Genomic DNA, 15,796 nt, shown 5'->3' on the forward strand with positions numbered 1-15,796 from the left:
TTTCTTTTCAGTAGATTGATGATATCTTTCTTCAAAACTACATAGAGATAAATTCAACGATTCTTGATAGCGATGGCCCCTGGCCTGCCTGCATCATTGAGTCAAATTCTAGAATGTCAGTTGAGATTTTTAAATTGGTTCCAACTCAGCATATTTTCCAGTTTGCTGAACATAACTAGATTTTTTTTTTTTCTAAACAGAATCTCTTGCTTTTCCAGCAATGACTTTCTAGGATACTGTTCTTTTAAGCCTCGTGAAAATGCTGTACAGAATGATAGCCAAACACAGGCTGTACCCAAACATTGTTGGAATGCACCAACTAATGCGTGAGAGGGGTAGGATACCCTTAATCACTTTTACTTAGAAAAGGAAGAATGCACAGCATCACTGGTCCATAGCACTCATGGAATCCCATTAGGTAGACATGGTGAAAGCCCTCTTCTCTGCAAATGGAGGATGTTCCTTGATCAGGCTCTGATTTTGTTTCCAGGAAGGAATATTCTTACCCATTTTTCTCGGTGACCTCTGGCACTACTCCATGGGAGTTTCTTTCTTTTCAGTCTTCTTGCCCATAGTTGAAGTGGGTGTTGTAGGTTAGTTAGGCTTGCCTTTGGGGATGCACAGCTTCTAATGTGCATTTTTTGAACAAACCAGCCTGGGTGCCCTGACATAACTTCACAGTTCAAATAGTTAAAGGCTTTTGGTCAAAGTTTATGGTTTCTTGGATAATATAACTCCATCCAAGTAGTAGTCAATTCCATGTATAATAATGATAAATTTCAGAGCATAATTTGTTTCTTTGGCCTATTTCTCTCTGTACCTGACGGCAGCTACCTTGCAGCTATTTGAAATAATAGGTTAGGGTGTAAATCTAATACTCATAATCTGATCTTTGCCATAAGGCTGTCTTAGTGGCTCCTGTTGGTCAAAATGCTTCTCAGTCTTATCTCTTGCTTTTTGGGGTCTAAAGGTATTGGCCTTTCCAACCCTCTAATGCCCCAGATTTCTAGATTCTCCCTCAGATTCTTTCTATTCCTTTTCATTTCTCCTTGCAAACTGGCTAATAATATCCCAAGCTAATCTTTTCTTCTGTCCTGTCAAAGGCAGTCAGTAACATCCATCACAAATTGGTAGTAGTAGATTTTTTTGAACATCTTTTCCTTGACTTACAGGTTTGGTAACCACTTGGACCTCTGGGATGTAACAGGGATGTCCAGGCCTTCTCTTTCATGCTTGTTTCCCTGCCTCCCCTGCAGATCTGCTAAGTTAATGCCACCAGACTTGTTTTATTTTACTATTTTGTTAATGCAGCACCTAAATTCAAGTTATTCTGAATTATGACTACAAGAAACAATTCCAAACTTCAGAGGCTTAACACAAAGGTTTATTTCTTTCTCAGGGCACAATCCATTTAGGTTTTAGTAGTTAAAAAAATCAATAAGTAAGTAGTCTTTATATCTTGGGAGAGAGAAAAGAGAATGGAAATGGGAGAGGCACATAAAAAAGATTTCAAAATTATTGGCAGTATGTGTTAGGTGGGGTCATAGGTATATACACATTCATATACTTTATATTGTATATCCGTAATATATCTACACTTGGATGTGTATGAAATTTTCCATAATAAAAAAAATTACACTAGCTGACTTTTAAATCATTACTATACATCTAAGTATTTTCAAGGAAAGTGTGAACTACATTCTTTTTTCCTTCACCTTGTCCTCCACCTTCACATATAAGAAACTTCTCTCCTTTAAGACTGTCTGGATTGTTTGTGTAGAAATTCCTCATGACTTTGACTTGGTAGTCATTGTGACCAAAGAAAAAACAGTTATTTTGTAACTATGTGATAGGCTCAAGTAGTAGAGGCCTAATCAATAACCCCAGGCTGCTTCTAATGGTTCTGCTGTTTTGTTGCACTGGGAGGATGCCCTCCAAATTAACCAGTGTGGCTGGCCTCGCTCTGAAATCAGTGTGACAGAGCCCCCTCATCCAGAATTATAGTGTCACTTTGGTATAGCTCCACATTACCTTGCAAAGACTTATGGTTAATAAGGCAAATATACATCATTTTAATTTGGTAGAACTAACTCCTAGTTTTGAAAATATATTGGTATATTGGATGATGAGAAAATTGTCACATCTTAGTGCAATTGATTGCAGGACATCACTAGAAGTTGCTATTTTCTGACCTTTATCACTGCCTACTAGCAATAGTTCCTACTTCATTGGGGGAAAACATGTATTTATTGATCACCTTCTATATACTAGATACCAGGATATGAAGTCTAGTAAAACAAGCTCTGCCTTAACATTCTACTGAAACAGAGTTCTACTTGTTGAACAGAGGTATAAAATGGAATTAGGAATTCTTTGAGAATTTTCCTGTCTCCCCAGATTACCCACAAAAGGAGAACGTGAGTCAGACAGTAGTGTGGGAGAGAAAGCCAGGACAAAGAATGCTCAGGGAATGTGGTTGTCAGAACTGAACTTGCTGGTTAGAACTGAGCCAGAGGCAAGAAGGAGGCATGTGAGCAGGAGAGGTCCTACCCTCTTTGACACAGGGATCACAGGGCAAGTAAAGTTTTTAGGCTGAGGTCAGAATCAAAGAACAAGGCATAGATGAATTAGCAGCTGGGAAGGATCAGGGGAAATACCCAGGGGAGTTCCCAAGTCAATGACCTGTGCTCACAGATGTTTGCTGGCCAATACTGTCCTTTAGAAGTAGTTCAGGATGTCTTAAGCCTTCAAGTGATTGATCCCATTGACCCTGCAGTTCCAGAGGATGTGGTTACTCAGTCTGATTGTGGAGTTCCTACACTGCACACTGTTGGGGGAAATCCAAGGACACTGTCAGGGAATAGAAACAAATCTAGTCAACTTGATTAAAAGCTGAATCTAGAAAGCCAAATCGGTGAGGTAACATGGGCCCTAACGCCACACTGAGGAATGGGAATTTAATTAGGTAAACATAGGTGCCTTTGCACATTTTTAAATATGGAAAGGATGGGATTAAAAGTCATCTTTCATTTTTCCTGGGCCACAACCAACACAATTTATACTAGTTCCAACTTTGAGATACCAAGCTTATCATTTTGATGCACACGATATTTTTTCCTTTCCTCCAAACCTTGTCTTTTTGTTTCCACTAAAAAATGAGTGGCATTATGAAATAGAGGACAGATCATCGCCAGAAAGACCTGATTCCAAGTCCACATATACCAGTCAACTTCTAAAGTAACTTTAATTCATGCTTCAAATAAGTGCCTGCTATGAGCCAGACCAACGTGATGGAAGTGGATAGTACAGACAGATCCTCTGTCTTAGGGGAGAAAGATAAGGAAAAACAAATACATATGCTTTCTAATATAGAAAAGTGCTATGAAAAATAAAGTAAGAGGTTAGATTCTGACAGGGAATGTTTGAGGAGGTGACATCATAACAAAAATTTAAATGAAATGGAGCAATCTGGGGGGAAGACAGGTAAGAACATTACAAACAGAAGGAAGAACAAAGGCAGAGTGCTTTGCACTTATCTGGTATTCTCAGAAGAAGGCAGTGTGACTAGAGGTCTTGAAAGGTCATAAGAATGGTAAGAGATAAGGTAAGGTTGGAGGGGGAGAGTCATAAAGTCTTGCTGGACATAGAAAAGAATTTGGATTTTTTTCTGAAGGAATGATTTTGAGAAGAGTTAATATTTCAATTTATATTTTAAAAGATTATTCTGGCTATTCTATAATGGACCTGCAAGGAGGAGGGGGAAGATGGCATAAGTGGAAGCAAAAAGCACCTTCCTCAGTTAACATTATGAAAATATCCTTGCTAGTAATCCTATATAGAACTCAATGGTTAGTCAAGTTAGGGTGGACTCCTGGATTTAATATTCCAAGGATAATGTAAGCATGGTGTTTAAAATGTTTTTTTAACAGATTTAAAAAGTGAGTTTGGGGGGGAAATGAATAAAGTTTTACACCATAAAATGTCCAAGGGGACTAAAACAAGATCTGGTCTCTAGCTTAGAGACCCCTCTTCCGGGTTCTTCTTGCCCTGTTTGCCACACACACAAAAACTTGCCACAGATAGGAAGCTGACAACTATAAATTACCTTTCCCCCCTTCATTCGGAGCTCAGATCTTTGGAGAAATGGTCTCCTCTGAGCCCACCGGTGTGAAGTAAATCTGATCCACCAAGGTCTCCAAGTGCTGCTTGGTTTTTCCGCCAGCGTTCCAGCCTGGTTCTGTAACAAGTTCAGTGCACTGCTAAATGTAAAAATTATCAGTGAAAATTATTGCAATTAGTTAATTCTCTGGCTTCCAACTTCTATGGTTACAGTTCTACTTATGAGAACATTGTTTGGGCCTTACCATCTTTGAAAGGGAAAGCAATTAGGTCATCTCTAGAGTCTTGTCGAGTTCTAAATTTCTGTGTTTCTGAGGACAAGCCAAGTAATAACAATACTGGAGAGAGCTTTCTATATTAGTTTCTGTAAAATAGCTGGATGGAAAAATTCCTAACATTTCAAGCATAGGTTCTTTACAAGAGCTCATTTGAACAGACCATGTATACTGTAGTACTTATAAACCTATTCAAGGTTGTATCATATTGTGAAAAATACACAATTGGAAGGGAAAATAATGTAAAGTTCATACTATGAATGCTAATAATCTTAAATGACCAGGATACTATTTTTTTATTTATGTATTTATTTAGAGAGAGAGAGAAGGAGTGCTGGGGAGGGGCAGAGAGAGAGGGAAAGAGAAAATTCCACCCTGTCAGCACAGAGCCCGACATGGCGCTTGAACCCATGAACTGTGAGATCATGACCTAAGCTGAAATTAAGAGTTTGTCCCTTAACTAATTGAGCCACTTAGGCGCCCCAGAACATCATTTTTAAAGAAGCAACTTGATTTTGAGTGCAAGTTTTAAAATATATTCCTCTGTGTAAAATTATTCTTGTCCTATTTTATAATTCATCATATTCAGTTTTCCATCAAGAGTATAAGTAGCATATTGTTATTTTGGGGAACCACAGAGAGCATCCATCTGCCCATTTTTCTGCCCAGTAATAGGAGTATGATTCAAGAATGTTAAAGGTGACAAAAAATTACATGGTTTGCATTCTATGTTATAACTTACAAGGTTTAGAGTAGTTTCTCAACCTCAGCACTCAGAACATTTTGGGCCAGATAATTCTGTTATAGGAGGCTGTCCTTGTGCATTGCAGAATGTTTAGCAGCAAGCATCCCTGACTCCTGGCCATTAGAAGCCCGTTGTGATGACCAAAAAAATGTCTCCAGACATTGGCAAATGTCCCTTGAGGGTCAAAATCACCCTCAGTTGTTTTCAAGTAGATGCCTGCTCACTTATAAAGTAAGCTTGTCTTTGTCTTTCTTTTAGATTTGAAACTATTAAAATATCTCAAATTAATTCTTAGGAAACTTGTGATGATCTTATATTACGGATCCTGGAGAAATTTATTATTTTTTTATTGCTTCCTCCAACACATAACTGGAGGGTTGATTTCTTCCTCTCACAAAAACTTAGGGGCATTGTCCCCTCAAATTTAAAAACAATGAGTCTGTGTCAGTTCCAACAATGTCTTTGTTAGTATTAGAATCAGATTTGCTTATCTAGACCCCTGGAGCAGTGCCCTGATTACCACAGAGAGGGGAAATGCTCAAAGCTGTCTCAGTTCACACCCACCCAGGGCCTGGGCTTGGCTTCACCTTTGTCCAATATTGGTTAGCAAAGTGTCTCAGAGATGTTTATGTAGACACTCAGTTCCTGATTAACTGGAAAAGCGATAAAGAGCCAAAATCATAACTATTAAAATGTGAACATTTACTTCCCAAAACGTCGCAGAATGATTTCATCAGAAATTTATCTGCGCCTTTTCTTCCCATCAAAATCAGAGCATCACAGCAATATTTTTGACACGCTCTCATGGTCAAAATTAGGGCTTCAGAACACTGCAGGACCTGCTCAGGAAATCAAAGCTTGCCCAAGAAAGCAGGCACTGATAATTCAAGTACAGCACGTTTGTATTATATGTTAAGTGAGATCAAGAATCTAGGGAAATCCAAAGTGACAATTACCAGATATCATCTTCTCCCTCACTCTCCTGCCCGTCCCGGCGCCCCGCCCCCAACCCCAATTTCTAGCAATGGAAAAATCAGGAACAATAGTAAAGACCATAAGAGAAAGGATCCCCTACAGCTCCTGGCACTCAACAGATCTAAATAAAACGTCCAGCCAAGGCTGAATGAAGTGAGTTACACAGCAGCTACCAGAAGACTTTCTAATTGTCCAAGTTTCTCAGTTGAGAAAATGGGGACAATGCTGAGTCACCGGACAAAATGAAATACTTCTAAAATATTTAATTTCTTTGGAACGAAAACGCCATAACAGCACTCGCCTTCTCTAGCTTCTACATGTTTGTCTAGGGAAAAAAACCAAGAAACCGTTTGCTGATCCAAAAGATACCCTAAAGATATTTAGAGCAGCCTGAGGCGAGGCAGTGCTTCCGCCTTCTCCTGGCAGTTCTACGAAGGCCTCGGGCCGTGACCTCCCTGAGCGTGGGACGGGGACTGGGGCCGGGACTGTGGGTGGGCAGCGTGCCACCAAGGGCCCCCAGGGCACCCTGGACAGCCCCTCCCGGCAGCCCCCGGGAGCCCCTCCCCCAGCCCAGGTCCCGCGGGGCCCCTTGGAGCAGGCTGCAGCACCCCCAGGTGCCCGGCCCCGGGCGTCATGGCCACTTTAAGGCGGGCCTGGGGCGTGCGCGCCCACAGCTGCGGGCCGCGAGACCCATCAGCGCGGCCCGAGCCGGCGTCCGGGACGCGGCGGCTCGGCCGAGCTCCTCCTGCGGCGAGGCTGCCCCAGGACCCGGCACGTGGGCAACAGGCCATGGCGGCCTCAATTACCCGCCCGGAGCGCGGCCGAATCTCTGGCCAGGTAAGAGGCAGAGGAGGAGGAAGGGGCGGCAGCTGCGTTGATCACCGCGCGCGGGCCCTGGGCCGGGTGGCCCCCTAGGCCCGCACAGGCATCTCTCATTCAGGGGACGCCGGAGGAGCGCGGCGCCGGGAGGGCCACTTCCAGGGGCGCGAGCCGGCGTCCGAGGGCGGGGGTGGGGGGGTCCCGCCCGGACGGAGTCGCCCAGGGCGGGAGGCCGAACTGAGCTGTTTTCCACAGGCCTGCCTCTGTGGCCCTCGGCACCGGGCAAACTCCGCTTTTCTAGCCGACCACTCGGAGGGTTAGCCGGGAGCGAAACCTAGTAGGTGTCTGCACAGAATGTGAATGACGACAACTTTGGTTTTACTTTGAATACGGGGAAGTTTATTTAACATGGGGAAATTTATTTTGGGCATTCTTGTCTCCGCACAGCTTGGCAGGCTTTTTTCAGTTTGCTTACGGGCACGGGGTCCAAAAAGTCCTCGCACGTCCTTCCTCAGGCTTCCACCCAAACAGGCAGTTGTGCCTGGAAACCAAAGCCGTTGGCGGGAAAAGGCATCTGTGCTGTTCACACGTCCTCCCACCTCCAGGGGACTCAAAAAGCCCGCTGGCCTCTTTTGAAGGCACCTGATTTATCTTCCCCTTAGCAGAAAGAAGCACAGGATCATTTCCGTGACTGTTGTAGATAGAAAATGAAAGGTGATGATAAGCTTTCTAGAAGGAAGGCATAAAACCTCACCCACCCCAGAGAGCAAGGCAAGCTGGTGTTGGCTTTCTTATTTGACGTATCTTGGTAGAGAAATAGGAGAGGCAAGCCTCTTGGGCTGCCTGAAGTTTTTTAGCCCTTAGAATGTTCTGCATACTTAAATCTCCTCTGCTTTAAGCACAAGCTTTCTGAAATTACCACTTTGAAGTGGACCGGTTTAATAGGTTTTCTTAATTATTTCAGAATGGAGGCACCTCTTTAAACTCAAAGAAAAAATAGTATTTTAAGGTGTGGGATTAGGCAAAGCTACACAAAATGGAACTCTGAGTGAAATATCTGATTATCTAATAGTGCATGAACAATCTCGGCTTCCTACCCTTAAGAAAGTCTGAAGCCCCAACTGAATCTTTTGTTTGCATTTGAAGAGCAGCTTGATCAGTTTCTCCAGCTAGAGCTGTTTAAATCCCTTGACTCTTGGGGAAACTCGAGGCCAACAATTGCCCTGTGAGAGCGTTGGCCCATGCAGCTGCTGCTGATTGTCAGCACTGCTCCTGGCGATAAGAGTGACATAAATAACAACTCACTAAAATGTAGGAGTGATTTGCTTTAAGCACTTCAGCACCTGCTGTTACTAATTAAGGGTTTAGCCTGCCACACATTGCAAATGGAAATCCAGTGTTTTCAACATTGTAGAGACTAGAGTGCCCTGAGTGGTACTGTGATTTAGAAATCAAACTGAGTGGATAAAGACCAGTGGTGATGATGATGTCGAAATCTAAAAACTGCCCACACTTCAGAGATCTACACCAAGGTGTTAGTAGTATTTATCCCCAAGTGGTGAAATTACAAATGCTTTTTATTTCCTCGTTAGGCTTTAAAAATTTTTTTTCCTATCTTTCCCAATGAATATGTATTCCTTTTTTTTTTTAAATAAAAGGTGTAGTAATCAATTCAAATAGAAAAAAAAATCCCACCACACGAAGTCAAGCATCTGTTGAAGTTGTGATACTCAGGTGAAAATCTTGGATGTATTAGAAAAGGCAGTTTCCCAAAGCAGAATATACTAGAAAGTTTTGTTCATTTCCCTTTTATTATTCCTATCAGTGGATTTTTCTCATCACCTGTGTTCATATTATACTGCCAACAAGATATTTTTAACTTAATGAATATTCAGATTTAAGTTGATTAGAAGCTATTCAGTTAATTCGAGTTACCTTGGGATAGTGGACTAGGGCAGTGTTCTAATTTGTCTGATTATTAACATTCCACGTGTGCTATGGCATTGATTTTGTAGGGCAGAGGAGGAAGTCTTTGGCAGGAGAGCAAGTCCCTTCTTTCTACAGCTGCTTTTTTTTTTTAAGTTTATTTATTTTGAGAGAGAGAGAGAGAGAGAGAGTGAGTGGGGGAGGGTAGGAGGGGCAGAGTGAGAAGGAGAGAGAATCCCAGACACTGGGATTCTGTCAGTGCAGAGCCTGATGGGAGGCTCTAACTCACGTACCATGAGATCATGGCCTGAGCCAAAGTCGGATGCTGAACCTACTGAGCCACCCAGGCACCCCTCCAGAGCTGCTGTTACTCTGTGAAATGCCTTGCACCATGGCACAGAACTATAGACTCCTGTGCAAAACAGCCTGTTATTGGTACTGCACCTTCTCATCCCTTTCTGGATTTTTCCTACTTCCTCTCAGATTTCTCTCCAGTACCTGTGTCCTGCCCTTCAGAGCTTACTCTTGAATTCTCCATAATACTAGCTGAGAGATTCTGGGGGAGTTGGATACTGAGCCTCAGCAGGGAATATTGCAGTCAGAAGCATCAGAGCTAGTAGGAAAGGGTTTAAGTTAGCAGCTGGTTTTTGTTATTGAAGGCTTACCTTTTATTTACTGTGGGCCCTGTTTCCCCTTCTCTATGGCTAAAGTAGTGCAAAGACCCATTTGATTTAGGGCTGTCTTCAGACACATTTTCTTTTCCCCTTCTACTTCCTTCCCCATCATATTGATTTGATGTTGTTTCTGCTCAGGTTTGATATTATTGAGAAAACATGGCAATACCACCTACAGGGCATCGTACCAACATTTCTTCCTATAGCAGTCAGGATTTAAGTATTTTCAACTCCCAGATGAGGATCACTAGTGTCTTACTCAAAACAACTAGTAAGTGGCTGACCTAGGCAACAGACCCTGGTCTATGTGCATGGAAAGCCTTTGCCCTCTTCCCACACTGCATCCAGCTGTTTAAAGAGAATCAGTAGTAGCTTTGGTGGAACTGAGACGCATTCTTCCTGTGCTCCAAAGAATGAAAGCTATTCTTAGTAGCAGAAAAAAAGGATTACTAGAATGTCAGCCCCATGAAGGCAGGACCTTCTCTGTCCACTTTGCCTTCCCAGTACAGCATCTGCCTTGTAGTAAGGGCTCAAAAAACATCTGTGGAGAGAATAAATAGATATCAGTCAAACTTAAGCAGATGCAAAGTGTTGGGTGTTTTAAAGGAAAGAGAAAATAAATCTTGGTAGAAAGCTTTACAAGTTATTCATAGCCCAGGACACCTTGTTTTATATGTGTTATTTTAGTGTAATTATTATTAGCTCCCCCTTTCATTCTCAAAAGTATCTCAGTTTGGAAGGTTAATTAAATGATTAGTTTTGGACGTTCATAGGTTTAGTTAACCAGGTGAATTAAAAAACAAAACTATAATCCTTTTATGACCACTTGTTAATGAGCATTTCAATTCTTGGCATTTTGTTCACAAGGGAATATATTGATGGAAGTAATCCTGTGCTACCATGGAGCTTCACAAACAATCCGCACACAAAAGCATCACAGTGGTTTTTTTGAGTCCCATGTTGCTCCTAAAGCGCTATTGGAAATGCGAGATGTTTATAAAATGAAAAGGAAACGCACTAAAGGGTCGTGATATTTTCTACTGTAGAAATTCCAAATTTCAAAGCTCATTTGAAAGTGTTTTGCTGTCTTCTTAGATCATAGGGCATTTGAGGGCAGTGGAAAGAAATAAGGCCGGTGACATGGGTTGATATTAAGCTATTGAAAGGCTGTGCTAAGGAGTTTGAATTCTTACCCTGTTTGAAACAGGGTGGGGCAGGTAAATCAGATTGACTCCTGATGAGGAATGGAGTGCACATGTCAACTTCCTGGTCTGACCCTGACCCAGAGCAGGAGATACTTAAACATGTGCTGATACCTTCAGCAAGAAAAAAATCATGGGGGGAAAAAAAAAAAAAGGTGTGTGTGTGGCAGGGGGAGCAGGAAGCAGGTATTCCAAATTAGAGGTCCAAGAGTAACCTAACCAAATGTAATGCATAGTCCTTCTTGGGATCTTGGTTTGAACAAAGCAGCTTGTCTCTGACCATTAAGAAAAAAAATCCACAGGAAAACTTGAAACTTAGAAAGCAGATGGAATGAAATTGCCACTAAAAGAAAAGTAGAAAAACCACAGCTTAAAAGACCTAAAGAAGAAGGGCAAAGGCAAAAACAATACTAATGGTAGCTCTGGCTGAATGTTAGAAGAAACAGATGAAATTGACCAGAGGGTGCTCACCTGGTGATAAATTAGCTGTATGCAGAGCACCTGGGCCACGTGGGCCTTGGCATTTCTTTACCCCTTGACTCTCCCAGTTCACACCTACTTCATCCTAAAGAGAATGGACGACATATGGCCCCCGGGTTCCTGGTGTTGGTCATTTCCAGATCTTTATAACTGACAAGGAGGCAGCTCTGCCCAGGAGGGAAATAAACTATTGTTGCTTGGCCTTCAGAGTGATGCCTGCCATTATTATTATTTTGACAATTAGCTGGTCCCAACCTCTCTGCTCTCCAGCCTTGCTTCCACTGTCCTGCCCACTTACACCGAACCCCAGTCAGTTGTCCTGTCAAAGGAGGCAGCCGCTGAGATTACTTATACACATTGACTTAGTCCTTGATTCATATTTATGTTCAAATAACCAAGGATCTCCAGACATTAACAGAACTAGACACAAATGCAGCCACTGGACACAACTATTCCAGAGACAAGTTAGTAAGAGGATATAACAAACTTAAAATTCTAATTTGTATTCCCCGTGAGGATATCACATCCTAAAAATAGCAGGATATGAAGAAATACCAAAAATGAAAAATCTTAGAAGGGAGCAATTCACATTAAACGAACTGAAATTATAACAATCTTTGGAAGGACTTAAGACTGAGCTGGTGATATGAAAAATAAAGTTAAGGGACTGTCTCTGAGAGAAGCTGAGCCATGAAGGATCAATTGTGGATGTCCTGCATCTAGGAGCGATGAAGACAGGAGGAAATAGAGAAACAGAAGGAAACTTCCAAAGCCAAAGATCCACTGAGTGCCAGGTAGGATGAATAAGATCGATACCCAGACACATCCTCACAAACTATCAGAACCCACAGCATAATGAGAAAAGCACTGAAAGGAAAGCAAAGCAGCTTATTTTTATTAACAACTGGATGCCAGAAGAAAATGGACCAATAGCTTCAAGGTTCAGAAGCAGGGGATTTTGACCTTGGAAGTATTTACCAGGTAGGGGTGTCTGGGTGGCTCAGTCGGTTAAGCGTCCGACTTCGGCTCAGGTCACGATCTCGCGGTCCGTGAGTTCGAGCCCCGTGTCAGGCTCTGTGCTGACAGCCTGGAGCCTGTTTCAGATTCTGTGTCTCCCTCTCTCTCTGACCCTCCCCCGTTCATGCTGTCTCTCCCTGTCTCAAAAATAAATAAATGTAAAAAAAAAAAAAAAAAAAGTATTTACCAGGTAAAGCTGGCACTGAATTGTGGGCCCAAATGCCACTATTAAGTAATAGAAATAAGGGCCTTAACTCCCAAAGTATTGTAGGAACAGCAGGAGGGGAAAAAGGAAAATTCCATCAGCCTAACAGAAGGCATAAGGAAAAAGAAACAAAATTACTATGGATAGGAAATGTGAAATAACAAATGAAGGGAATAAGACCACTTCAGGTTAAGTTATAAATGTTTCACAATTAATGTTATTACTTGATATTAATGTACATTAGTTAATGCCATTAATGAAATTAATTAAATTCCTATATTAAAACTAAAGTCACATATCGTGAAAAGAAACCTAAAAATTCAGATATATTCTATTTACAAAATTCACACATAATCAAAATGATATATAGAAAAGCTCAAAATAAAGAGATATGAAAAACTACTGTATACCAGAAAAAAATTTCAAGTAAAAAACATTAAAAAGGACAAAGAATATTTCATATATATAGTTTTCTGTCCATATAATGGACATAATTATCAATATATGATATTCTTGATATAGTATTTAAAATATGCTATATAACATGTTATTTAATATATATTAAATATTATGTTTTCTGTGAATATAATTATCATGAATCTTTATATATCTAACCCCAAATTAGAGTCTATAGTTGGAGAAATTGATAAATTCACAAACCATAATTAGAAAGGAGAGATGTTGATACATGCCATAAACTGAAACTTCAAGTAGACCTAAAGTAAGAAAGAAAACAATTAACAAGTTCTGTGCCCAGCAGAAAATACACATTATTTTCAAGTATCCATGGAACATTAACAAAAAATGACTATGTATTACGCCACAAAGAAAATAAATTCTAAGAAGTAGTCATGCAGGATACATTCACTGTTGACAATGCACTGAAAGAGGAAATTTTGTCAATAGACAAAAAATTAAGAACCAAAACCAAAAATATCATAATCTTGAAAATTAAAAACATTTTTATATAGATGTTTAATGCAACTCCTAGGTTAAAATGGAAGTATAAAGTGAAATTACATACTGGCAATGAATGAACACAAACGTAATATATGTGAAAATCTGTGGGGTACAGTAGAATGCCACTTGGAGGACTGTGCCATCCAAAAGCACTTTATGCAGTGATGACAATGTTCTATGTCTGATATGGCAGCCATTTGTCATACATGGATATGGAGCACTTGAAATGAGGCTAGTGTAACTGAAGTGAGTTTCAAACTTTAATTTTAGTTAACATAAGTGTAAATAAATTGCCACATGTGGCTATCATTTGGACCACGCAGTTCTATAGTCTCTAATAAAGCATTACCATAAAAAAGAAGATAGAAAATATTTAATTATATATTAATTTCCAGTTAGCAAGAATAACTCAACACAAATAGTAAGCATTATACACATTTAAAAATTAATATACTTGAAAAGATAGATAAAATAGAATTAAAAAAATATATGAACAAAATTCACTTAAGGGAGAAAATTTAAATTTACTGGTAGTCATTAAGGAACTGTAAAAGATACTCTAAAACTCATCTCTCTAAATGGCCTCAGGCCCAGATTCTGCAGACATGTTTACCTAAATTTCAAGAAGCAGATAATTCGGTTTTATAAAATATTCAAGACCATAAAATAATATTGAAGCTTTCTGTTTTACTCTTCAAAGCTGGCATAATCCTGATGATACCCAACCCAGATAAGACAATTATATGAAACAAAATTGTATCCTATTTTGCTCATGAATATAGATGGAAAAATTTAAAATAATACGAATGAATTTAGTCTATTACACATTATGTATAGGTTTATCCCAGCAAGGCGATGATGGCTTGTCATTAGGAAATCTGTTAATGTAACTCACTACCTAACAGAATAAAGGAGAAAAAATATGATCATGTTGATATTAAAATATTTGATAAATTTCAGCACCCATTTCTGATTTAAAATTCTTATCCTCCAAGTAGAAAGAAACTTCTTTAACTTGGTAGAGGGTAGTGACCAGAAACCTTCTGCATCATATTTAGTGGTAAAAACATTTCAAATATTCCCACTAAACTCAGGAACAAAGTAAGAATACCCAGTGTTACTCCTTGTATTCACCATTGTTTTGGATTTCTAGCCAGTGCTTTAAGATCAGTGAATAAAAAGCATAAATTCTGGGTGTAGAGACAAAAATGTCATTTTTGAAGACTGAGTGATTATTTATATTCCTAGAAAATTCAGAAGAATCAACTAAAGTATATTGAAACTAAAGAGAGAGTACCATAAGGTTCTTGAAGCAGATTCCTCATACAGAAGTCAGTAGCACTGTCTGTGTTGGCTATAATCAATCAGAAAATACAGTGAGAAAAGCTATCCCCTTTACAATGACTCCTCAACTTTCAAATATCTAGCAATAAACATGAGGACATGTGCAGAATCTGTATGAAGGTTACATTTAAAAAAGACCTGAGTTCTCTAAGTCCTACTTCCTAAATAGGGAGATTTAATACTGGAATGATATTCCCTAATTAATCTGTAAAATAAATGCAGCCACAATCAACATTTTAACAGGCTTCTTTTTGGAACTTGACAACCTGATGCTAAAATTCTGTTGGAGGAGAAATTGTGGGAAATATCTAAGAACCAAATTGAAGGATAGCAAGGAGGGAACGATAAGCTTGTATCAAATATAAAAGATATAAAAAGCTAGTAATTAGTGTTGTATTAATTAGGAATAGGCAAATAGATCAGTGGGTCAGAATGAAGCCCAGAAAATTGTACATGCATATATATAAAGGTGGCATTTGAAAATACTGGGAGAAGGTTACTCTATTCAGTAAGGCTACTTGGGTAATTAGCCCTGCATTTGAAAGAGATGAAATTAGATACATCACCAAATAAATTCCATATGAGATAAAAAGCAAAATGCAAAAAACAAAAAAACAAAAAACCACCATAGAAGTATTAGAACACACTATGAAAACATATTTTAATAATGTAAATAGAGATGGCTTTGAAAGCAAGATGAAATTCACCAAGCCCATAAAGGAAACAGTAGATGGCTGTTACTAAATATTAAACATTTATTTGTGACAGACCTTGTAATCAAAGTTAAAAGCCATGACAAATAGAAAAAAGTAGTTAACATATCCAGAATATATAAACTATGGAGCAATAAGAAGAAGATAAACAACAAATAGGAACCTAGAAAAAGATAATAAATAGACAAGCATAATAAATAGAATATGCAATAAATAGAAGTGGAAATTGCCACGATAATGAAAAGATACCCAGCTTCACAGTTAATCAGAAAAACGCAAACAAAAAGGAAGATTGGGGTTTTTTTTCCTCATAATATTGGCAAAAATGAAGAAAATTAATAA

At 39.6% G+C, this 15,796-nt stretch overlaps 1 protein-coding gene across 2 annotated transcripts in view; it reads left to right on the plus strand.

Annotated features, from left to right (window-relative positions):
* Positions 1–6,471: 6,471 nt before the first annotated feature.
* Positions 6,472–15,796, plus strand: part of SOHLH2 (spermatogenesis and oogenesis specific basic helix-loop-helix 2) — a 54,106-nt gene continuing 44,781 nt past the window's right edge. Inside the window, exon 1 of one of the 2 annotated variants that reach the window (XM_025924465.2) lies at positions 6,472–6,951. In XM_025924465.2, the coding sequence (XP_025780250.1) occupies positions 6,748–6,951 (204 nt within the window). In that variant the 5' untranslated portion in view covers positions 6,472–6,747. The remainder of the gene's footprint in view (positions 6,952–15,796) is intronic. The other variant, XM_086713538.1, reaches the window with a different exon arrangement.

This window comes from Puma concolor, chromosome A1, assembly GCF_028749965.1.
Source record: "Puma concolor isolate L17-30 chromosome A1, mPumCon1.1.hap2, whole genome shotgun sequence".
Lineage (NCBI taxonomy): Eukaryota > Metazoa > Chordata > Mammalia > Carnivora > Felidae > Puma > Puma concolor.